We start from the raw sequence: 24,354 nt of genomic DNA on the forward strand, positions 1-24,354 counted from the left end.
CTCTCTGGAACTCACCGTTCCCATCTAAAATGCAGCAAATAATCCTGGCTGGCTGCCTCCCTCTCTCTATTCCTTTTGCCTCCTAAAAAGGTTAGAACAACTGACCTAGTGAAAGTCTTGAAGGGAAATTATCTCACCGTTATTTGGTGCTATTTTGCTAGGCTTCCAGAAGGTCAGCAAGAATTGGGAACTTTCAGGGCAGGGACTGAAAGGGGACAGAACAGTGTAGCCACATGAATGGCAGTGGCCTTCACCTTTTTGTCCTCAGCACCCAGTACGTGGCCATTTACAGAGTAATCCTCAGTAAATGTTTGTGAGTGAATAAGTGAAGGGATGTGGCACCCTGGGGTTTAGAGGTGGATTTCAACTTCTTTCACACCTCAATTGAACAATAGATGGGGGCGGGGGGCACGGTAAGGAAAATTAGATAAGACACCAAGAGGAGAATATAGCACGAAGGAAAAATTCCCATACAGAGAAGAATTTTTAAAAGCGAAGAAAGAGAGTTTCTGCTATAATTAGGAAAGGGCACCTAGATAATTTACATGCAACTAAAAGTGTCCGCTGGAGCCTGACCACCGTCAGCTTGCCCGCCTGGCTCCTGACGATGAAGCTGGTAGTGCGTGTTCCTCTTAAATGGAAATCTGCAAGCATCAGGTCTGATTCTGCCAGCTAGGAAGAGGTATCCCAATTCATAGGCCGGAGAAAGGCTGTGAGTTGTGCAATTTGCTGGGGACTGCCCTACAACGTATTAGTAATAATAATAAAAATAGTTCACATTATTAGGTGCTGGCACTATGCTGATTGTTTTACCTGCATTATCTCATTGCATCTTCCAACAGTAATACTTCACAAAGTTGTAAAAAAATAAGACAATGATTAGAAGTTGTTGTCAGCCAGCACCTGGTACTTGGTAATCCCTCAATGAACGGTAGCTCTCATAATAATTCTGTGAGGTTCGCATTCTCATCGCCTCACATTTTACAGGTAAGAAAACAGGCACAGAGATGTCAGGTTGCTTGCTTGAAGTCACACAGTAAGTAGCAGAGCTGGACCTGGAACCCAGGTCTGCGAAACTCTGGGCCCACTCCCATAACGATGAGTTCATACTGCCTCATTCAAACTGGAGTCATTACAGAGCCATGCCCTACACTCTGCCATTTCCCCACTGAGGCCCCTAAATGAGCCCCCAGCCCATGTGACAAGGCACATTTCACAATCTGTACACCCAGAAAACCAGATGGGCCACTGGCAGGCACGAGAACCCTGGGGCACCCCTGTCGTGCCCAGAGAACATCGTGTGTGGGGCTGACTGAAAATGATTCCTCTGTGAGCAGTTGTGTCAGGGCCTCCCTGTGGGTGATTAGAGAGTGATTGATCACCGTTAATGAGGTTGGGTGGCTCATGGGAGGATTTAGCAAGTCATTGACTGGGAGTATCTGGGTGTCAACACCCAGCTCAGGCGGCCCCTGGGACTCTTCCTCCTCTGGCTGAAGGGAAGTGGGGTCTAGCCCGCTGGATCTGTCCTGTGCCACACACCTTTGGTGGAACTTGAGACCACCTCCTTTGGTGTTGGGTTTTCTTCCCACCTTCTGGAAAATGGAGTACTTTCTTGTCCGTAGCTTAACTATGGAGTCCCATCCTGCCGTATGCTTCATGTCCTTAGGCAGGTCCCTCTCTGGAACTAGATCTCTGAGGTCTCTCTGCATCCTCAATTGCTAGGATTCTAACAGAAGGAAATGATACCAAAAGTTCTCAACTAATGGCTGAGACGGCATTTCCTTGGCCTTATTGGGGGTTTTAAGTAGCTCAGCCAGAAAGCAGTGGGCATTTTGAGTCAGAAGAGACTTGTTGGGATGAAAACCCACTTTACCACTCTAGACTTTCACCATCCTGGTGCCCAGAAGGAGGCATGTTGGAGCCATGAAGGCTGAGGCTGAATGGACATGGAGCAGCTGGCACCACACCCCTGCTGTGCTGAGAGCCAGTGAACTGGGGAAAGGTCCTATCCCCCCCTCCCAGAGCAGCGGCCCTGGCAATTTGCACTTCCCCACAGACTGGACAGGAGGCCTCAGAAAGTGAGGCCTATCAGGTAGACCCCTGAGCTCCTCTCTCTTGATCTTGTTGCCAACTCTCTCCTAAATGGAGAAGAAGCCAGACGGGAGACTCTGAGGAGGCGGCTCTGTGAAGGTTCTGGATGTTGGGAGCCAGAGACCTCAGTTCTACGCCTGATGCCTTGACGTACCAGCTGGGTGGCCTTAGGCAAGCCAGTGGCCCTCTCCATGGCTCAGTTTTTCCTCAAACGAGGACAGTCATACCTTCCCTCCCTCCCTGGCAAGGGCGTTGCAGGATCAGAGGTGATGACAGATGTGTGAGCACATTGAAAAATATAACACTATGCAAATGTGAGGGATTATCAAATCTTGGATTTCCTCCTTAGTGGGCTGGCTTTCCTTAAAACAAGGTGGCATATGCAAAGCACCTGGCTCACACCTGGCACACAGTAGGCGGACAAGCTCTGGGAGCTGTCCCAGGCTGATGCCTTTGATCTTGCCTTTCCTTTCATCTGGAAGGTCCAAGGTCCTCCCAACTCATCTCCATTCTCCCTCTTCCCCTCCACCCCTCTTCTCAACCAACATCTGTCACTCCCTTGGGTTGAGGCAGGTCAGAAGTCCTCTTGTTTCTTTTTCTTCATAGCTCTCCTCACCTATCTAATGTTAACTGCTTGTTTTTGTGGTCATGTATGTCTTGCTGCCACTAAAATGCAACCTCCATGTCAGCAGGGATGACCTCCTTATCTTTTCTCCCAGGACAGGTTCTGGCACATAGTAGTTACTTGATAAATATTTGTTGAAAATGAGGGATGGATGGTTACATGGATGGATGCCACCCAGGTTTATTGCTTTTTAAATCTCTCCTACATCCCTTCGTGGAAAGTAGTGGTTTTTTCCTTCTTGGAAAAGTGCTAGCCATGGAGTTCCCAGGCCAGACCCTAGAAGTCCTGGCTTCAGTCATCCAGTCCCCTGCAACAGATCACCTCACATCTCTGTTGTATATTTCCTGGTCTGTAAAGTAGGGATAATAACACATCACATATGTCGGGAGGCTCTGTGAGATAATGGAAGTTGGGCAAGGTGTTATTACACTATCTCTTTTGTTTCTTTTGAACAGAACCCCATTCACAGACAGGAGGCTGGTGGGGGGATGATAAAACCTCAGGCAGAGTCTCCCCTTTACTCCCATTTGGAGGTTCTGGGATGATGATGGTGATGATGGCTACTATTAACTGAGCAATTATTCTCTGGCAGGCTCTAGGCTAAACACATTTCTTACCTTAATGTACTTCATTCTCCTAACAACCCATGAGACAAACCCTACTCTAAACTAGCCACCCCTAATGACTCTCCATTATCTTACTATGTTAATTTTCTTCACAGCACTTATTACTAACTAAAAATAACTAATTTACCTACTTGTTTATGGTCTGTCTTCCCCAGTTAGACTGTAAGTTCCATGGAAACAGAGACTTATCTGTCTCATTTTAGTTGATTCCCAGTGCCCAGAAGAGTCCCTGACTGGCACATAGAAGACACTCAGTAGACCCATTTAACAGATGAGGAAATAGAAGGGCTAAGTGCCTTACCCAAGGACATGTAGTTAACACACCCATACACTGTGACCCTGGTGCTGCCTCCTTCTATGGTGGTGCAGGTTCTGGTGTGCTGTATCTGGTAGAGATCTGATGGCAGGCTGTCCATGGCAGGTCTTCCCTCCTCCCTCATTTCCTTTTCACTTTCTGATAGTTTAGTTCAGTCTTGGACAGGGACACCAACAGAGAATCTGTGGAGGCCCTAGGGAAGCTGACCTCATAGGTTGGGAGTCCCCTGGTTTCCTTTCTTTCTTCTGGCCCTATCACCCGTGAGTAGGACTCACTCCTTCTTAGAACTCTTTTCACATTGATCCAGTATCAGCTCCTGGGACAACTTTTTTTTTTTTTTTTTTTCCCCTCTCTCTCACCTCCTGGCTCCTCAATACTCATTTGTAATCTTTAAGAGAGCAGAGAGCCAAAAGTTCTTGGATTTTAGGATTCAACACACAAGTCAATACTAACCTTATCCATTAAGACTTTCTAGAAGCCAAATGCTTAGTTCTAGAACATGAGGTTATTGGTGGCAGGAGCAGGTATGGGAACCAGGACACTGGGACTCCCAGCCCCTGACCAGAAACTCTTACAGTCATCATCTTGCCACCTTCCTCCTGCCTTGTGTGGGTGGGAAATTCCTTTCTGCCTTGCAGCAGAGAATTAGTTCAATGTGTTTTGAGAAGGAAAATTTCCAGAATAGGAAAGGCATCTAGAGAAGAGACTAGCACAGGGGTTGAGCGCTATTCTGTGTAGTCTGACAGCTCCAAGTTCAAGCTGAGCCTCCGTCACTTATTGGCTGAGTGACCTTGAGCAGGTGATGTCACCTATTTGAGTCTCAGTTTCCCCTTCTATAAAAGGAGATGATAATTCCTGTCTCTCGGGGCTATTGTGTGGAGTAGATGAGATGACACACAAAAACAGATGGCACTGTGTTTGCCAGTGGTAAGTGTTTAAAGTACAGAAGCTGCTGTTTATCAAGGAATCAGACTTTGAGATCCCAACAGGATAGACTGGAGACCTTATAGGCCAGGAGACCCACCCAGGTGAATAGCAGACATTGTTCTTTTGTTTCGGTGTTACTTTATTGTTGTTTTCTAAAATTTATCTTTTTTAAAGGGTAAGATAACTCAGCATCAAAGCTGATAATGGTCAACCCCTAGAGTCAGCAGATTGGGCTCCAGGGCCAGACCTGCCACTGACTTGCAGAGTAACCATGTCTTCTACTACTTTGCAGCCCCTCCATGTCTCACCCCAAGCTGACCTGGAACGCAGTGATGGCTTGCATGAATTGCACACTTGTTTTGTGCCAGGCACAGTTTTAAGCATTTTTCTTGTGCTGATGCATTATCTTCATTATGTTAGTGGAGGGTGCTTTTATTAGATTTGTTTACAAATGAGGAACACTGCTAAGCACTGGTGGTCCTCACTGACCCAGGGGGTGGGATCGATCAGGCATTTCCCTGCTTTTCCCATGCCTCGTTGGTTGGGAGTTTCCATTAGCTCAGGGTTGGGCAGAGAGTGAGGGTGGTCACCCTGGACTTGCTCAGTAAACTCCTCTAAACTCCAGGCCCAGGAGGCAATGAGGAGGGGCCTCTTCGCACCTCTCCTTGAGGCCCCTTGATTTATAGCAACAGAAACTCAGGGTGTGCCTCCCGCACCCCTAGAACAGGAAAGTTTCTGTCATTTCTCTTTCCTGTGTGACAGCTCCACCTCCCTTCCTCTCAGAGCCCAACTCCTCACACCTCGGGGCCGGTGGGATGGGAGACGCTGTCCTGGATGAAGCCACTGGGAGAGCTGCCGCCTCCTGTGTGCTGAGGTATGGCCTGGCCGGCTGTTCCCACTGCAGTCTGAGGATATGGGCCCGAGTGGCCTGGCAGCAGGAGGGTACTTCATGCACCTGATTATAGGGGTCTCTGCCCACCCACTAGTCTGCCGCTGTGCTGCAATTTTACCACAAACACATTTTTCTGCTGTGATAAAGACTGTGCCCCTGCATCAATGGAAAAGCAGTGTGGCCGAGTGGCAAGTGTGTGCCTTTGTGCTCGATAAGGCTGAGTTGAAATCCTCGTTGTCTCATGGACCAGCTGGATGATCTTGGACATTTTCTTGTTCTCTGCAAGACACAGGTTCCTTTACCTTAACAGACGCAAATGATCCTTACCTTGTACTGTCCTTGTAAGAAGCAGGGCTAATGAACGCAGAACATTCATACGCACCATAGTAAGTGGCAGCCGGCCTTGTTCTTAGGTTCCTAACAAGGGAGATTTTGCCTGGCCCATGTAGAAAGGGAGGCACTGGGAAACCAGGAGACCAGTCAGTGCCCACTTCATCACTGGGGCTCTCTCTTCATAGCCTGGACCATCCCATCTTCATACACTCTTTGCTCTAAATGGAACACAACCAGAACTTTTCTGCTTCTATGCCTTTGTTTGTGGTTAAGAGCACGTGCAGTAACCAGTGATTCCTCAAAATGTGGTCCCCAGCCTACCAGCATCAGCAGCACCAGGGAAGTTGCTAGAAATGCACATTCTCAGCCACCCGGAGCCAGTGAATCAGACACCCCGGGGGTGGGGCCCAGTAATCTGTGTGTTTTTAATTAATACACGGCAACATTTTAAAATAAAGGACACATAATAATTGTACATATTTATGGAGTACAGTGTAAGATTTCAATGCACGTTTACATTGTATAATGACCAAATCAGGATAATTGCCATATTTATCACTTTAAATATTTCTCATTTCTTTGGGATGATAACATTACAAATCTACTCTTCTAGGTATCCTGAAGTATACACTACATTGTTCTTTGCTGTAGTCACCCTGCTGTGAAAGCGATCTGTGTTTTAACAAGCCTTCCAAGTCATTCTCATGCAGCTAAAGTTTGAGAACATTATTCTGTACCATTGCATCACCCTGAAGGAGCTTGAATCCCCTCTGGGCCACTCACTTACTGGGACCTTGGACAACTCTCAACTTATCTGAGCTTTAGTTTCCTCCACTGTGTAATAGGAATAATAATAGTATCTGCCTTGCAGGGTTGTTTCAAGTAACATGGTAATTTACGAAATGTGCTTAGCTAATGCCTAACACATGGTCAGTGTTCAATAAAGAATACTATTATTTTTACCATTCTCATTATTTTTCTGTGTTAGGTCCCTGCTCCTTCCCCCGATTGCTGAGTGAAATAATCCCCTGTGCTGAGTTTCCCCAACTAAAATGTCTGCCTGCTCCAGAAAGCCTTTCCTGATCTCTTTCCTTTGAGCCCTTGTGGCTTGTCTCTCAAGCGATATAATGCCTTGTATTTGTCCAAGCTTCTCAGCACCAGTACCTGGGTCCTGCCTGCCTCTGTGTGCTCTGTAGCCTTCAACTCCAGTTCCTGGCTTCTGAGCAGCTGCTCGAAACTCTATAATAAAATTGGTCTGAAATGGCATTTCCCAGACCAGGTTCTGCCTAAGGGCTTCCTTGCCCTAGCTGTCTCTGTCATAGACCACACTTTCTCCCAGACTTGAAATGATCTACAGCCTTCTGTGCCTTTCACAGTCTTGAGGACAACTTCTTCAGTAGAACTCATGAGGGGTTATCTGGAAATTGTATTCCTATCACATTGCAGCTTGTCATTGGCATTTCCCATTCTTTACACGAATTCTCTTTGAATAAGTACCTACTATGAAAGTATTTTATTGAATCCACTCTGTAGTCTTGAAGATCAGGATGATGGCCCTCATGCTGCGGAGGAGGGAACTAAGGCCCAGGTCATCAGCTTCTACACGGCAACATTTGGAATTGATCCGGCACCAGAGTTTGTGTCCCTTCCGCTGCCCCACACTGCCTAATGGTGGCAGAAGAGACAGTTTCATGTTTTCAAAGCTAATAACTCTGAATTCCTGAGCGTTGGCCTGCAGCTGCCCATTCATGGACCTTCCTCTGGGATAGCCTAAATCTGACCCTCCTTACTTGCATTCAGTTTCAGGTCTGTGCGGCTGCTAAAGAACGATCCAGTCAACTTGCAGAAATTCCCTTACACTAGTGAGGATGAGGCCTGGAAGACGTACCTAGAAAACCCGTTGACAGCTGCCACAAAGGCCATGATGAGAGTCAATGGAGATGATGACAGCGTTGCAGCCTTGAGCTTCCTCTACGATTACTACATGGTACGCCTGCCCCCTCTGGGCATGCCCCCCTTTTGACTGAATGGGTGTCTTCGCTTTCAGGCCTCATGGCTCAGCAGCCCACCATGACCACCCCAGCCCCTCGTCTCTGGGCCTTTGCACAGTGCTGTTCCCTCTGCCTGGCACCCTCCCTTTCCCATGGCTAATCCCTACTCTCAGCTTTGGGTCTCAGCTTAAGTGTCACTTCATTCATTTACTGGAGGGGAGGCTTTCTTGTCTGGGTGCCCTCAGCAACCACCATCGTCATCCTTGATGCTACCAAGAATGCTTAGAAGCTTGCTGTCTACACATTTATTTCTTCCATCTTCTGCATGAGACTGAGCTCCTAGAGGATCATGACCGAGTCTTCAGCCCACCAGACAGCCTGCCACACGGTGCATGACACGTGCTGACCAAGTAGACAGTGCCTGACCCACCCCTTGCCTGGTCCAAGCACGTTCTATGACACAACACTCTTGTACCCCACCATCTTCTTTCTGCCCCTGTCCCTCGGATCTTACGTTTCCCTGTCATCCCCACCCATGTGGTATAGCCCCACCACCTGGAGCCTACCTCCTGCTCTTTAACTTTCCTTCAGGGCCCTTCCCAAGGCCCACCTTCTCTTAGAAGCCATCTGCCACCTCATCTCCCTCTCCCAAGGGTCTTACTGTCCTTCCTACTCCAGCTGACATTATGTCTTTTACTGTTCTCTACCTACTTCCAGGGTCTTGGCCTTGTCTCTGGGAGGCTGTTGGCTCCTAAGAATAGGAATTAGGCCCTCCTATATCTGATAAGTAGGGGTTGGGCCAGTCAGGAATCACAAGGGTATAATACATGATACAACGCCCCCCCCCCCAACTCCAGTGCATGTGCCAGACATTGCTAATGGATTGCAGCCTGCATTCTCATGAAGGGTACAGGTGGCTGCAGAATCTTTGTCAATGTAGTAGTCCAGGTAGGCCCTACCCATCTGTCTGAATTGTCACAAGACAGCAAACTGACATGCTGTCTCTGGGCTGGGTAACTGCTCCAAGAAACTGTCCTAGATTGGGGGATGGGGACACACAGCTAGCCAATTATTGAGAAACTTGAAGATTTAAAGCCACCTTGTACATAAGACCTCAAACTTAACTAGCCCAAGAAGTATTTTATCCACTGTACCTCAAGAATAAAGGCACATTCTTTGCATGAACTCAGAGGCCAAGGGGATTCCAGACAGGAGAAAGCCCAAAACCATCCTCTGGCTTTGGTTCTCCTTCTGGAATGGTCTGGTTACCCTACCCTCCTTCCTCCCCAGCAGACTGGTAGCATCCAGTGAGTGTTCAGCCCAGGTCAGTGGGAGAGGAGTTTGAATGGCTGCCTCAGCTTGGGGCCATGGTAGGAGCCAGAATTCTAGATCTAGGTTCAAACTCCAGCCTGGGATTTATAGGTTGAGAATGGACCATAAATTACAACCTGACTCCTTGTCCCCTTGGCAAGAAGCCATTCCAGGGCCAGGATGGTAGAAGAGAGGCTCTGAAGGTGCCACCGATAATACTGGTTTTCGCGAAGTACAGTGTCTCAGTGAGATACACCTGCCCTGGCCTCCCCATTCCAGAGCACTCTGGATTCAGAGCAGCCCCCTGGACAGTGAGGACATGGTCTGATGGTATAGAAGGAGCACTAAGTCAGGAATTTGAGACCTAGTCCTGCCACAAATGTGGCTTTGGGCAATATAGTGCTAAAGGCAACTGGTTACCATTTCTTACTGAATGTCCACCACTGTGTCGGGCACCTTCCTTCATACTCTCATGGGGTGTGATGAAGAGTACAGGCTTTGGAGGCTATGCTGGGTTGGGGTCCTGGTTCTAGCTGTAACAGCCTTAGAGACAAATGAATTAGAATGTTCTAAGATATAACAATATTATAATTATACTCGTGAAAGGTCACATTTATATAGTGCTCTCCATGTGCTAGACGCTGTTCTGAGCGCTCAAAGTGACCCCTAAGGTTGGTATTATATTATGATCTCTGTACAGATGAGGATATGAGGAATGGAGAGGTTAAGGGACTTGTGTAAGGTCACACAGCTAGCATGTGGTAGGTCTAGGAACTGAACCCAAGAAATCTGGATTCAGAGTCCATGCTCATAAGTACTAAGACAATAGAGTCTCTCTGAGCCCCCATTTCCTCATCCATAGAATGGTGATGATACTAGTAGACATCTCAGAGTGATTGTGAGGATTAACTTAGAAATGAGAAGGCACTTTAGTACGAGGCCTAGCCCATAAGAAGTACTCTATTAAAAAAGTGAGTATTTTTTATTAACAAATATTTATAATCCCCTTTAAGTAGGTATTATAACCACTCACTTGACATATGAAGAAACTGAGTCTCAGAGAGGCGTAGTCATTTATCCAGAGTCACACTGCATTTTCAAGTGGCATTTCTAGGACTTATGCCAGGCCTGTCTCACTCCAAATTTCACGCTCCTAAACTACTAAGCTTGAGGTTCTTCTTCCCACTCCCTGACTTGGGGCTCAGACCAATCATAGCTAGAGCTCCAGCCAGTGGGAAGGACTGGAGGGTTTTCTAGTGACCAAGTGTATTAGTCTGTTCTCACACTGCTAATAAAGACATACCCAGGACTGGGTAATTTTTAAAGGAAGGAGGTTTAATTGACTCACAGTTCAGCATGGCCAGGAGGCGTCAGGAAACTTACAATCATGGCGGAAGGGGATGCAAACACATCCTTCTTCACATGGCGGCAGCAAGAAAAAGTCCCGAGCAAAAGGGAGAAAGCCCCCTTATAAAATAATCAGATACGATGAGAACTCACTATCACGAGAACAGCAGCCTGCGAGTAACCGCCCCCGTCATTCAGTTACCTCCCACTCCCATGTGATTATGGGAACTACAATTCTAGATGAGATTTGGGTGGGGACACAGCTGAACCATATCACCAAAGTTACTCCCCTGCCTGGCCAAAGCTGCAAAAGGGGGTTGAGGCTCCTACCAGCAAAAGCTTAGCCATGCATAAATCCTTCCTTTCTCTCCTCTCAGGGTCCCAAGGAGAAGCGGATCTTGTCCTCCAGCACTGGGGGCAGGAATGACCAAGGAAAGAGGTGAGGCTTTCCCACACCCTCTGCCTCTTTGCCCTTCCCCACCTCCACCTGGGGCCTCTTCCACACAGGTTTGACTTATCCATTAGGCACAGGAGGCGCAGTGTTGAGGGCCCACAACACATTTTGGGATCCATGATAGTGTTTTCATTTCTTTTAAAATTAAAAGAAAAAAATCAATATAATCCAACTTGGATTGTATTTGTCTTTATACCAATGTACTTATTAAAGATATTTTTTAAATATTTTGGAAGGGGCCAGTGAAGGCAGAGCCTAGGGCTCTTGAAAGTCCTAATGAAACTCAGCTTGAAAACACACACACACACACACACACACACACACACACACACACACACACACACACCCCTCCCCCCAGATGCCTGTAGGCCATGTGGGCTGGAGTTTACTGAAAACAAACTTCAAAGCCTTAGTAATAGAAAAGCCCTGGAGGCAGCTTTTCTTTCTCAGCTTCAAAACCCTCTCCCCTGCAGTCCCACAGCCTCTTGGAGAGGGAGACCTGTGTTGGGGGAGGGACATCTGGGTTCCCATACTTCTTCCCCTGGCATTAGTGCCCCAGGGCATTGACGGTCCTTTCCTTCAGAGAGCAGCCCAGGCCATGCTTATGGCTAGATGGGCACTGGAAAGACCTTGCCTCTCTTTCTCCACTTTCTCCGTCCTGGCCAATCAGGTGACTTCTCACAAATGACCCTGTCGTGCCTCTGCTGGGAAGCCTTTTGAAAAATTCAAACAGGCATTGCAGCTCTTCTCATAACCCAGCCTGGGCCTGCAGCTGGCTCAGGGCCAGTCCCCTCCACTGCCAGGAACAGTGGGTTTGGGTACATGGGGACCTTTCTCAAAACTAATTTTAAAAAATATCATTAGCTCTTCTGATTACAAAAGCAACACCAGTCTCTTGCAAAAGATTCAAACTCTTCAGAAATGTATAAAGTAAAAAAAAAACAATTTCTATAATCCTGTACCCCTCTCCCGCTGAACAGTTTGGGGTACATCCTTCCAGACCTTTTTCTAAACATGTGTTAACTATACTCACAGATACACATTTCCCCCACCCTCCCCACTTCGTACACACCCCGCTAGGGTTGACTCCATACAGCTGTTTTGAAGTAGGGACATTTTGACACAGAGACATTTGACTTTGGCTAAAAATAAATGATTAAACTTTCAGGGTTTTTTTTGTTTGTTTGTTTGTTTTTTGGTTTTTTGTTTGTTTGTTTGTTTAAATTAACAAGTACTATAATGGATAAAACAGATGTTGCTCCCTTAACCCTGAGCCTGCACTTGGTTCCATTCTCAACACCTCCCTGCTCATCCCCGTAGCCAGTTGGGCTGCTACAGTGACTTATTTCGTGCATGTTGGATGGGCCTGAACATTACACTGGATCGAAGGCCAGCGTGTCAGTTGCCTTCCACTCTAGCCAAGGACCCCCCTCTACCCCCAGAGAGAAGTATACTGAGCCCCTTTTCTTTCTCCCCAGGTACTACCATGGCATGGAATATGAGACGGACCTCACCCCGCTTGAAAGCCCCACACACCTCATGAAATTCCTGACAGAGAACGTGTCTGGAACCCCGGAGTACCCAGATTTGCTCAAGAAGAATAACCTGATGAGCTTGGAAGGGGCCTTGCCCACCCCTGGCAAGGCAACTCCCCTCCCTGCAGGCCCCAGCAAGCTGGAGACCGGCTCTGTGGACAGCTACCTGTTGCCCACCAGTGATATATATGATAATGGCTCCCTCAACTCCTTGTTTGAGAGCATTCATGGGGTACCGCCCACACAGCGCTGGCAGCCAGACAGCACCTTCAAAGATGACCCACAGGAGGTGAGGGCCCATCCCCATTTCCCTATAGCATAGATATGTGTGTGCATGTACAGAAGGAGAGAAGATAGTGAACAGATCAGAGCTTTGGAATCCATGGGGGAAAGCATCCTAGAGCTGAGACAGGATTGCCATGTACTATTGTCCAAGTTGTACACTGTACAACCTGCATAGCTGTAATGCACAGCCCTGGGCTGAGGCTTGCCGGAGTGAATGTGATCATTTATTCTCTTGGGGCTGTGTTTCTCTGCAGTCAATGCTCTTCCCGGATATCCTGAAAACCTCCCCGGAACCCCCATGTCCAGAGGACTACCCCAGCCTCAAAAGGTAACTTGGTCTCCCTGGACCCTCAGACACCTGGGCAGTGGGCAGGAGGCTGCAGACAGAGCCCCACACTGTCCCCAGGGCACAGCAGGCACAATCAATTAATGAGAAGTGGGAGATGAAGGCAGATAGATAGAGGGAGAGAGAACAATTCCCACTTCCTGTCCCTGGGCTGTGACAGGGAGCTCAGAACTTGCACCTTATTAGAAAACTGAGGTTCTTTTATCCTTAGTTGCCCCTGGTTTTGTCACCTCTCAAGGTTCTCTCTAATTTTCACTGGGCCCTCATTATTCAGCAGGATTGTGGCTCAACAAAGCCATTAAATAGAACCCCAACATTGAAGAAACTGGGGCCCAAGGAAGTAAAGTTATTTTCCAAGGTCGGACAGCAAGTCTGTAACACAGCCTCAGGCTTCCTGCCCCACTGCTCTCTAGAGTACTTCCTGCCTGGGAGCCCAGCCTCACTGTCCTCTCCCTCCTCCCTGCAGTGACTTTGAATATACCCTGGGCTCCCCCAAAGCCATCCACATCAAGTCAGGCGAGTCACCCATGGCCTACCTCAACAAAGGCCAGTTCTACCCCGTCACCCTGCGGACCCCAGCAGGTGGCAAAGGCCTTGCCTTGTCCTCCAACAAAGTCAAGGTGCGTTGGCGTGGAGCAGCTTCGGAAGGGCTGGAATGGGGCAAGATATACCTCCTCCTTGGGCTAGCCACGGACCCTGGGGAAAGGCTGTTTGATAATAGCCCATGGCCGCAGGGTTGGGGAAACTGAGGCAAAAGGGCAGGCCACCGGACCCAGGCTCTAGGAAGAGGCCGGGAGTGACTGTGACCAACTGTGCTTGCAGAGTGTGGTGATGGTTGTCTTCGACAATGAGAAGGTCCCAGTGGAGCAGCTGCGCTTCTGGAAGCACTGGCATTCCCGGCAACCCACTGCCAAGCAGCGGGTCATCGACGTGGGTGAGAGCCTTCTCAAGCCTCCATTCCAGCTCTTCTCTCTCCCCCCACCCCGCACCAATCAGGCCTTTTTCTTGCTCACCCCTGTTTCCCTACCCGGCTCTGACCTCTGTCTCCAGGTCAAACACTGTGGGGTTTGCAAGGATTTGCATCTGTTGACGAGAAGTCGTGGCCTCTCTTCTGTATTGCTTTGGGATAAACAGGGCCCTGGGGACCCTAGCAGTGTGAAATAAATAGGCCCCTGAGATGCTGGCCTGTTTGTCCCCATCAGGAGGCTGATGAAGACACAAAGGGACAAGATAAGGTGCAGGCAGCAGGTGGTTCCGAAGGCCTGAGGCACAGCACAGGATGTTCGGCTTTTGGGAGCTGGGCAGAGGAAAGGCTCTCTGTGGGTGCCACCTGGTCCCCATCCCTAGCCCTGAAACAAGTGGGAGGCACAGCCCGCCCTCAAGTCTTCAGCTTCTGGCTCCCTTCCTCCCTTCCTGGCTGTGTGACCTGTGTCACCTCACCTTCCTGAGCCTCAGTCTGTTCACCTCTCAAACGGGCTGAGGCCAGCTGCCTTGCCTGCTTACAGTGCTGATTTCTGCTTTGGAGCTGTGTGCACTGGGGAACACGATACACACAGGGGACTGTTTAACGATTTGTCCGAGAGGCTGGACAGCAGAGTAGTAAGGAGCATGGGTTCAGGAGCCAGACAGATCGGAGCTCCAGCCCCTACTCTGCCTATTATTAGCTGAGTGACCTTAGCCAAGTAACCAAACCTCTCTGAGCTTCGTTTTCCTCATATATAAACTGAATATTCAAAGCATAGTTGTGAGGATGAACTAAGGGCTTAGCATGTTGTAAGTGCTGAAGGAATGGTACTTGCTAATCCTACTACTTTTGCTATTGCTCTTACTACCCCTATTACTGTTGTTACCATACTGCTGCTGCCGCTTCATCTGGGAGAACTCTCAAATCACAGCCATGGTGAAAAGTACAACCTCCACCCCCAATATGATGAGTGTATTTGGCAAAGCCTGGGGCTTGGGGCAGATCTGCTTCTCAGGCTGGATCTGTTTTCCCATCTGTAATCCAGGGCACAGGAATCCCTTCTCCTCCCTGGATTGAAGTGTGGTTCTTGGGGGAGAGGATGTATGCCCCTGCCAAGAGTCAGGCCCAGTCAAGTGGCCCCAGATCCCTTCCTTCCTGATTCTGCTTCTGGTCTCCTGTGGTTTCAGCTGACTGCAAAGAAAACTTCAACACTGTGGAGCACATCGAGGAGGTGGCCTACAATGCACTGTCCTTTGTGTGGAACGTGAATGAAGAGGCCAAGGTCAGTGCTGAGGGCAGTGGCTGGGATGGGACTGGGCTGCCTGGAAGTCCCTATTCTGGGGGAGAGGCTTTCTTGCACCTAGGAGAGTGGCATTTGCTCTGACGAGTGTACCCATGGAGGAGGCAGGACGTAGTGTGGTGTGGAAGCTCAGGCTTTGGAGCCAGGCAGGCTGGGTCTGCATCCCACCTTTCCATCTGTTGGTCCAAAGTGTGACTTTGGGCCAGTGCCTTAGTCCCTCTGAGCCCCGGTTGTTTTGCCTATAAAATAGGAGTGGCATCATAGCACCAACTGGTAGGTTGTAGTGAGGAGCAGGTGAGATAAGTAACAGGTAGAGCATACACCTGGCCCAAAAGTGGCAGCTGTTGATATTACTCCAGTCCACCCATTTGCTAGATGGGAAAACTGAGCCTTCTGCATGGTCACACAGCAAGCCACTGGGGGCACCCAGGTTTCCTGACTTCTTGGCCAGTGCAGAATGTCACAGGCAGGAGAAATGCGAAGGAGTCCGGTGAATGAGGGCTTAAATCCCAGTTATCTCACTTCTCTGAGCTCATAAAAATGAGAACAGTAATCTGTCTGCTAGGATTGGCGTGCAGACCCCACAAGATCATGCATGTCTACAAACCGGAGAGGCCTGAGAGATGGAGCCTCTGGTGATGTTTTCATGCCACTAGTTAAGCTGTTAAGATCCTTCCAGCTTTAGTGCTTGAGCCCAGGCGGGGGCTTGCCGTGTGCTCATGGGCCTCGCTGTGTCTTAGTTTGCTGTTTAGAGAGCCGGCCTGGTGGAGAGGCACTAGTGTGGGAGTCGGGAGCTGAGTACCTTTGGCCTGTCCCTTCTCTCCCTGGACCAGGCTTACCTCACTCACCAGGGTCAGGTCCAGCTCATCTCAGGGGCATTTCTGGCCTGGAGAGGCTGGGGAGCTAACTCCTGCCTCTCTGCCTGCCTCCAGGGATGGCCAAGCTGCCTGGAGAAGATGGAGGTGCAGGAGCTCAGAAAACACAAAGGGAGCACAAAGGCAGGGATTATTATTATTCAGACAGGCACCGACTGGAGGAGAAGCTGGGGCCTCGGGTTCAGGGAGGTGGGGAGTTTCATGGGAAGGGAGAAATGGGTTTCGGTGGGGATTTTCTCACAGCCTCTTAAGCCCCCAGGCTTGGGTCTTTCTCAGGTGCGAGCTGGGCGGGGGCTGCATGAGGGCAGAGCTGGCTGAGGGGGAGGTATGTCTGGCATGTGCCTGGGGGCCTGGGCCGCACAGCCAGGGAAAGAAGGGGGTCTGCTCAGACACACCCCCTACATCCTGTTTGGGTCAGGGTCATTTCCAAAGGAAATGTTCCAAAGACCAGGGAACAGCCTGCGGTGCAGGGGCCGGGGTTCCCATGGAGCCCCGGAGAAGGACAATCACCAGGTGATCTTGCCAGGGTTTGCCCAGCTGAGACCGACCCCAGGCGACCATCAATTGGGCATAGGCTTTGGGATGAGACTTCCAGCTGTCCCTCTCATGGCAATAGTCACAACATATCAAGCATACATCCCCCGACAGCCTCACAAGATAGGTTTCATTATCCTCATTCTGCAGACAAGGAAACTGAGGCTCAGTGAGGTGAAAGGATTTGTCTGAAGCCACACATAGCTAGTGAGCGGCAGAGCCCAGCTTCCTGCGGCAGGTGTGGGCGGCCCCACCGCCCGGCTCACTTTGTGATGCCTCACGCCTGACTCCCTGGGGGAACAGCAGCAATTATGGCCCTGCGCAGAGCTTCTAGTTCCCCGACTGTAAGATGGGGTGACTAGGACGCTCCCTTGCTGTGTGTGGGGTGGGATCAAATCAGCGGGCAGAACCTCTCACTAGAGGGTCCTGCTGTGGCTGGAGTGGGTGGCTGGGGTGGAGAGGGGCTGTGTCTCTGGACCAGCAGGAAAGTGGTGTCCCTGTGCTGGGGACAGGGGACTCAGCCCTTTTCCACCTCCTTGTCCTGAGTTGCAGAAAAATGAGGCTCTGGATCTTAAGCTCCTGCAGGACTCTTGACATCCCCCCCAGTCTCCACCCCTTGGGCTGCCCTTGGCAGTCTAGCAGAAACTGGACCAACAGAGGTGAAGGGCCTGGGCTGTGAGTCTGGGCTCAAACCCCTGCTGCACCACACACTGCCCGTGTCACCGCGGGAAAGTTGCCCCCCGCCGAGCATCAGCTCCCCATCCGTGAAAGAGGAGTGCTGATGTTTGCCTTCTAGGGGCCCAGTGAGACGTAAGGGTGAGCAGCAGGCACACAGAACGCTAGAAAAACAGGATCACTGTGGGACGGTGGGGCTGGCCACCTGGGCAGGCCACTTACCCAGCGGCCCCCTCTGTCTCCAGGTGTTTATCGGCGTAAACTGTCTGAGCACAGACTTTTCCTCACAAAAGGGGGTGAAGGGTGTCCCCCTGAACCTGCAGATTGATACCTATGACTGTGGCTCGGGCACTGAGCGCCTGGTACACCGTGCTGTCTGCCAGATCAAGATCTTCTGTGACAAGGTGACTGGACCGGGCAGACCCTCTGCTGGGTCCCGGGGAGGTAGAAGGGCCAAGCCCTGACCCGTGCATCCTCCTAGCCTCTCTGGGTTGTCTGTCTCTGTTTTTCTATCCCTTCTCCTCCTCCTTCTCTGTCTCCTCCTCCACCCCCACTCCTCCATCTCTCTGTCTCTCTGAGTTTCTTCTTTTCTGTCTTCTGTCTGTCTGCCTCTCTCATGGTCTCTACTGACCTCAGGCAAGCAGGGCCAGGCCCCACTGGCCAGGCTGGGCCAGGTAAGTGCTGGTACCTTCCCATTTCCTGGTCTTGTTCTGGAAAAAAGAAGGACCAGAAGCCTGGCCCATATTTAAGATGCAAGGCAGCAGCTGTGAAAGTAGCTAGCCCCTCCCAGGCCCTTGGTGACCCTCTCTCCTTCTCCCCTGCAGGGAGCTGAGAGGAAGATGCGCGATGACGAGCGGAAGCAGTTCCGGAGGAAGGTCAAGTGCCCTGACTCCAGTAACAGTGGTCAGTGGGGATCCAGGGCCTGGGTGGGTTGGTCTGGCGTGAAGGGGAGAAGGAGACCAGAGGTGGGAGGGACCTGAGTGGAAGGACCTGGGGGCACATGGGCTTCCTTCTCCCATCAGGCGTCAAGGGCTGCCTGCTGTCAGGCTTCAGGGGCAATGAGACGACGTACCTTCGGCCAGAGACCGACCTGGAGACGCCACCTGTGCTGTTCATCCCCAACGTGCACTTCTCCAGCCTGCAGCGTTCTGGAGGGGTGAGGCCAGGGCTGGGGTCTCCGGGAGGGGCCGAGAGAGGGTTCTGGCTCCTGGGTGGGGCCTGCCTTAGTGCAGACCAGTGGGGAGCAGCCTGCCACTCGGCCAGTTTCAAGACCTTTATTGAATCACAGGGGTTTAAACATGTATTTATGGTCCTATAGCTTCAGTGACCTATTGAACTGAAGAGAAGAATGTTATGAAGAAACAGATATCGTAACCATTAAAATGTTCATGGTTAGGGCATACAAAGAGGAGGCTTCTGATATCTGACCCCAAATTTGACTGCAGCCACATGGAATTCTCATGGCAGCACTTGGGGTGCTCACCGTGTGCCAGGTGTGGCTCTGAGCGCTTCCCAGGCATCACCTTCCTTACCCTTCTCTACAGCCCTGTGAAGTCAATAATAATGTCTCCCTGGATCCGTGGGGTAGAAATGGAGGCACAGAGAAGTTAAGAAACCTCCTGAGATTGCATAGCTAGTGAGTGGCAGAGCCAGGATCTGGATTGAGGCACCTGTTCAGAATCCACACCTTTCCCCACTAGCTGCTCCACCTCTCAAGCAGCCGGGACTGAGTGCCTGGCAGCCAGGAGTGGGCTGGGTTCCCTGTGACAGCTGTCCTCCGAGAGACTGCACCTACCCCCTTTTCCAGGCACGGTCCCACAGCAATTCAGTGGCAGGGTCAAGACCCCAGAGCCTGTCTCCCAGTGCCCTTCCTCTGGAGAGTCTGAGCACTTCCTTCCTTTAGGGGTACAGCTCCGCACTGTTTCCTCAGGAATATTTATACAAATGGACCTCGGTGTACAAGGCATGTCTAGTGTATTGACTTAGGACAGTGAGGTAGACAGTGGCGCTGAGAAGAGCAGCCAGTGCTGACAGAGCTTGGCACAGGCGCAGAGCACTGCCTGTGTCCCTCCTCTCTCTGCCGCCTTGGGAGCAGCACTGTGGCGCCACAGCACAGGCGGCTGTGTGAACCTGTTCTCTCTTGACTCTCCTCACTCTCTCACCAACTAGAGGCCCTAAGTAAGGAGATGACCACTCAGGGTGAAGGCCCCTGTGGCTAGGTTGACAGTCAACCTGTGGGGGATGAGGGCAGGCCAGTCTCCACACCTGTGAGCCTGGGAGAGGGGAAGCCCAGGGCAACAGCCAACAGAGAGCCTGAGTTTGAACCCCGACTCCTCCTCCTGCCGTGTGTGTCATCTCTAGAGGCTCTCTGCTCTCTCTAGGCCTCGGCTTCTTACCTCACAAGACTGGGTAATGCCTGCCCCAGACCGACAGTGCCAGGTACACTGTAGGGTCCAAGAAGAGGGCCTGTGGCCAGGCTTAGTGGCACACACCTGTAATCCCAGCTACTTGGGAGGCTGAGGCGGCAGGATTGCTTCAGCCCAGGAGGTCGAGGCTGCAGCGAGCTGTGATGGTGGGACTGCGCTCCAGTCTGGGAGACTTCCCTCCAGCAAAAAAAACAAAAAACAAAAAACAAAAAAAACCCCCTCTTCCCATCGCCCCCTTGGCCCTCAGCTCCAACTGCCTAGATACTGGCCACAGGACCATCTGCAATTCCCGGCCCTTCTGGGCATGCTGGGGCCCAGGTGGGGCTCAGGGCGGCTCTGCTCTGACAACACGGCTTTAGCACCTCCTGTGTGTTCATTGAGTCCCTGACCCGTCCAGCTTGGGCTGGGTGATTCCTTTCCACTCAACATCTCAGGTCACCTAAGGGCACTTGTCTGAGCAGAATGGGCTAGAAAGGCATTGTAACAGTATTCTCCCCACCTCCCACCAAAAATATTCCTCCCAGAGAGCCTCCAGCAGCCAGGGGCCCCTCTCATCTTCTGTGTGTGATGGAAAATGTCTTTTTCGCTTCATTGCAGGCAGCCCCCTCGGCAGGACCCAGCAGCTCCAACAGGTATGGAGAGCAGCAACCACACGCCTCCCTCCACACCTGTGCCCCCTCCACACCGGTGCCCCCTCCACACCTGTGCCCCCTCCACACCTGTGCCCCCTCCACACCGGTGCCCCCTCCACACCTGTGCCCCCTCCACACCGGTGCCCCCTCCACACCGGTGTCCCCTCCACACCGGTGCCCCCTCCACACCGGTGTCCCCTCCACACCGGTGCCCCCTCCACACCGGTGCCCCCTCCACACCTGTGTCCCCTCCACACCTGTGCCCCCTCCACACCGGGGCCCCCTCCACACCTGTGCCCCCTCCACACCTGTGCCCCCTCCACACCTGTGCCCTCTGTACCATGCCCATTGCCCCTAGCCTACTTTTCTCCCTGTTCCTTGTAAGCTAGGGCGTGGGGCCAGAGGAGGAAGCCACAGGCTTCCTACCCCAGCTCCCAAGCTAGATCCATGCTCCTTTCTCACTGAAACTGCCTGGGTTTTTATGGGTTTGTTTTATGTGAAAAGTTGGCGAATCTCTGGCGAGACACCCGCTTGTAAAAAAGGGAAAGGAAAAGAGTCTGTGGCGGTGCAGATTCAGAGAGAAGAGGGAAGCTGTGCTGGAGGCTTAGGGGATGAAAACCCTCCATCTCCTTCCCCAACACACACCCACTGGGGGGCCTAGCTGGGGCCTAGGAAGGGCCTTCGTGTCCTTCTTTCTGTCAGCCACAAACTTAGTGCCCTGAGCAGTCCCTTCCCCTCTCTGAGCCTCAGCCTACACATTTGTCAGATGAGGAAAACAGCCTTGAGAGGGTGAGGAGGGTGGCGTGGATATGGAATCTTCGTAAGTGGGAAAGCGCTTTATGAAGATCATTTGTTGTTATGATCAGTTTCTTCCCTATGAACAAAATGTACTTTTCAGATGGTGCTTTCACCCCAAATTGTGTCACCTGTCACCTCACAACAGCCTAAGAGTTAGGCAAGCAGGGTTATTGCCCTACTTTATGGATGAGGAAACTGAGGCTCAGAGAAGTGAAGTGCCTTCTAGTCACACAGCTGTTAAGTCACAGCAGCAGGACTGGCACCCAAGTCTGTCTTATTCCAAAGCCCACAGTCCTTCCATCCCCACTGCCTCACATCTGACCTGAATTCTTTTAAAAAGGAACGATGATGATGACGATGAGTCCACATTTATTGAGGCCCTACTGTGCATCGCAGTGTTCTAAGAGCAGTGTGCATGGTCTCCTGTGGCCTCACACCACTCTATGAAGTATTGCTATCATTGCTTTCTCATCACCCCATTTTATAGATGCACCCAGGTCACACAGCTAGTGCGTGGCAGGGCTGGGATTTGAACCCAGGCAGTCCAACTCCAGACTTGCTGCTTTATCCCCACTGTCCCTCTGCTTTGTGTCCACCCTTGTGTTTTCTTCCCCATTTCTAGGGCCCCTGGAGGCCCAGCAGGGTCTTTCAGCCTCTAGGGGCCCCCGAGTTCCTCACAAGCTCCCCAACTACCATCCCCACAGGCTGCCTCTGAAGCGTACCTGCTCGCCCTTCGCTGAGGAGTTTGAGCCTCTGCCCTCCAAGCAGGCCAAGGAAGATGACCTTCAGAGAGGTGACCGCCCGCCCTCCACATTTACTCACCGAGCCCACCCCAGCTTCCCCCTCCTTCATGGCGTCCTGGAGAGGGCACGAGGAGCTGCCTTACCCCTTGGAGCTAGGTTTAGGTCAAGACTTGGGGGTGGGGGTAAGGAAGGCACCTCAGGCCTCTTGGAGAGACCACCACAGGACTGGTGGCTTCTGTCTCCTGAACTCGTGTGGACGTGGGCACCCTGGGCAGCTGGCATAGTCAACAGGCTCAGTATGCTGGGCGGGTCCCCCTCCCCCACTTTTTCTAATGGGGAGTGGGAGAAGGGTGGGGTTTTGATGTCTGGCTTTCTGGCTTTGACCCTGTAAATCTGTGACTTCTCGGGGTGGGGAACAAGCCCAAACCTCTGGGGGCTGTAGCTGACCGTTAGAAAGCAACCAACTGGCAGCTAAGCTCAAAAGCTTCCAGCAGCCGTGAATCGAGCTATGCGCGGCAGCTCGTGTTTCCAGACACCGCCATCAATTCCCACAATGGCTCTACGAAACAGCGGACAGAGCCTCCATTTTATAAACAAATACAATGAGACTCCGTGATGTTAACATCACGTTTGCAAGGTCACCTGGCTGGCAGGTCGTAGAGCAGGGCTTCAGACACCCTCACATCAGCACAGCTTAAGAAGATACATGGGAATCTGCAGAGCTGGCTGAAGGGCGTCCCAGCTGGGCACAGCCCCTCAGCAGAAGTCAGTCTTCAAGTCACGTTTTCAGATTCCGCAGCCCCTGACATGATCCTGTTCACATTCTCTTCCTCGCACTCCTCAAGCTGCCCCTTTCTTTTCAGTTCTGTTGTATGTGCGGAGGGAGACTGAGGAGGTGTTTGACGCCCTCATGTTGAAGACCCCAGACCTGAAGGGGCTGAGGAATGCGGTAAGCTGCCTGTGGACCCCGCCCACCATGGCAGACCCCCTCTAGGCTCCTGTCCCCACTCCTCACCATGCAGTTCTGATTTCCCACAGGAGGGAACCTTGGCTTGCCAGTGGCCTACCCGTCCCACCCTGTTCAGGGGGCCTGAGGGGCCCTGCCGGTGGGGGTGTGCCTCCGCGATGTTATCTCCCAGTCAGAACCCTGACTGCACCCTGGGAATCGCACACACCATAAATCCTCCTTAATCTGATGGCTGCTGTCTGACAGGCCAGGGTTTTTTGTTGGCTTTGTAAACCTGTTTCTGTTTTAATGGGAATGGAACCCAAAAAGGCCAGGCCCCAGAGACACTCTCTTTCTTTCCCAGGGGGCCTCATTCCGCCTGCTTGTGGCTGGCTGGGGGCCACTGGCTGGGGTGGCCGAAGGCAATGTCTGTGCAAGGAGACCTTCCCCAGCCCCCTAAACCACCAGAGAGCGGGCAAAACAGCCCAGTCCTGAGTAAAACCCATAGCCAGCTTTGTGGCTCCACCAAAAACTCAGCAAACAGCCTCCACCAGGGCCAGCTGTGCCTGAAGGTAGAACCACTCAGAAAAGCCAGATGGTGTCAAGATTTCAGGCTGGCAGAGTGAAAATGGCATCAAATAGTAACACTAGCTGACCTTTATTGAAGGCCCACTATGTGCCAGGCAGTTGGTCAGACATGCCACCTGTGCTGGTTCATCATGTGCCCTTAACAACCCTGAAAAGTGGGTACTATTCATATCTCCTCATTTCCTGAGGATACAGCCTCCGAGAGGTCGGGTGACTTGCCAGGGTTCCTCAGTTCCAGGTGACAGAGCCGGGATGCCAGCCCAGGCTCTCCTCACACTGCTCGGCTGCGTGCTCTTTACACATCGTCAGCCCTGCTTGGCATCAGCCCCAGGAAGTTGGGCTCACAAAGACCATTAATGTCACCTAAATATGGACTCAGAGGCTTTGGACAATAACTTAAAGGGTCAGCTCCCCATCTAGTGCCTGCGCTCCCTCTCTCCAGCAGCGCTTCCAAGCTGGTGCCCACTTCTGACCTGTGTACTTCTAGGAATGGAGAGTTCACTACCTGGGGGGCAGCCATGGTGTCTTTGTCCAATTTGTCCAATTTGGGGTGAGACAGTTCCTGAGTTCTTCCTCAGACTGACTTGAGATCTTCTTCCTGGTAGCTTTCAGTCACATCATCATGAAAAGAAATAGTAGTCTAAGAACTTTTCTTGCCAGGAGGAATCTCTGTTAGGGCAGAGAATAACTGAGAAGTTGAACCCGATCCTTTTTCTAAAATGCCAGAGAGGATGACCTCTACCTGAAACCCAGGACCTGAGGTTTGCTGCAGCTTCTAGGCAGCTGGTACTAAT

At 51.2% G+C, this 24,354-nt stretch overlaps 1 protein-coding gene across 4 annotated transcripts in view; it reads left to right on the forward strand.

Annotated features, from left to right (window-relative positions):
* GRHL3 (grainyhead-like 3 (Drosophila)) overlaps positions 1 to 24,354 on the forward strand; it is a 44,975-nt gene that overhangs the window by 4,739 nt on the left and 15,882 nt on the right. For all 4 annotated transcript variants that reach the window (XM_011977868.1, XM_011977870.1, XM_011977871.1 and 1 more), the window contains exons 2-14: positions 7,611 to 7,797; positions 10,837 to 10,898; positions 12,392 to 12,737; positions 12,988 to 13,061; positions 13,546 to 13,699; positions 13,902 to 14,013; positions 15,231 to 15,325; positions 17,673 to 17,831; positions 18,252 to 18,330; positions 18,450 to 18,583; positions 20,451 to 20,485; positions 21,988 to 22,076; positions 22,890 to 22,975. In XM_011977868.1, the coding sequence (XP_011833258.1) occupies positions 7,611 to 7,797; positions 10,837 to 10,898; positions 12,392 to 12,737; positions 12,988 to 13,061; positions 13,546 to 13,699; positions 13,902 to 14,013; positions 15,231 to 15,325; positions 17,673 to 17,831; positions 18,252 to 18,330; positions 18,450 to 18,583; positions 20,451 to 20,485; positions 21,988 to 22,076; positions 22,890 to 22,975 (1,612 nt within the window). The remainder of the gene's footprint in view (positions 1 to 7,610; positions 7,798 to 10,836; positions 10,899 to 12,391; positions 12,738 to 12,987; positions 13,062 to 13,545; positions 13,700 to 13,901; positions 14,014 to 15,230; positions 15,326 to 17,672; positions 17,832 to 18,251; positions 18,331 to 18,449; positions 18,584 to 20,450; positions 20,486 to 21,987; positions 22,077 to 22,889; positions 22,976 to 24,354) is intronic.

The sequence above is a fragment of the Mandrillus leucophaeus genome, unplaced genomic scaffold, assembly GCF_000951045.1.
Source record: "Mandrillus leucophaeus isolate KB7577 unplaced genomic scaffold, Mleu.le_1.0 Scaffold185, whole genome shotgun sequence".
Taxonomy (NCBI): Eukaryota; Metazoa; Chordata; class Mammalia; order Primates; family Cercopithecidae; genus Mandrillus; species Mandrillus leucophaeus.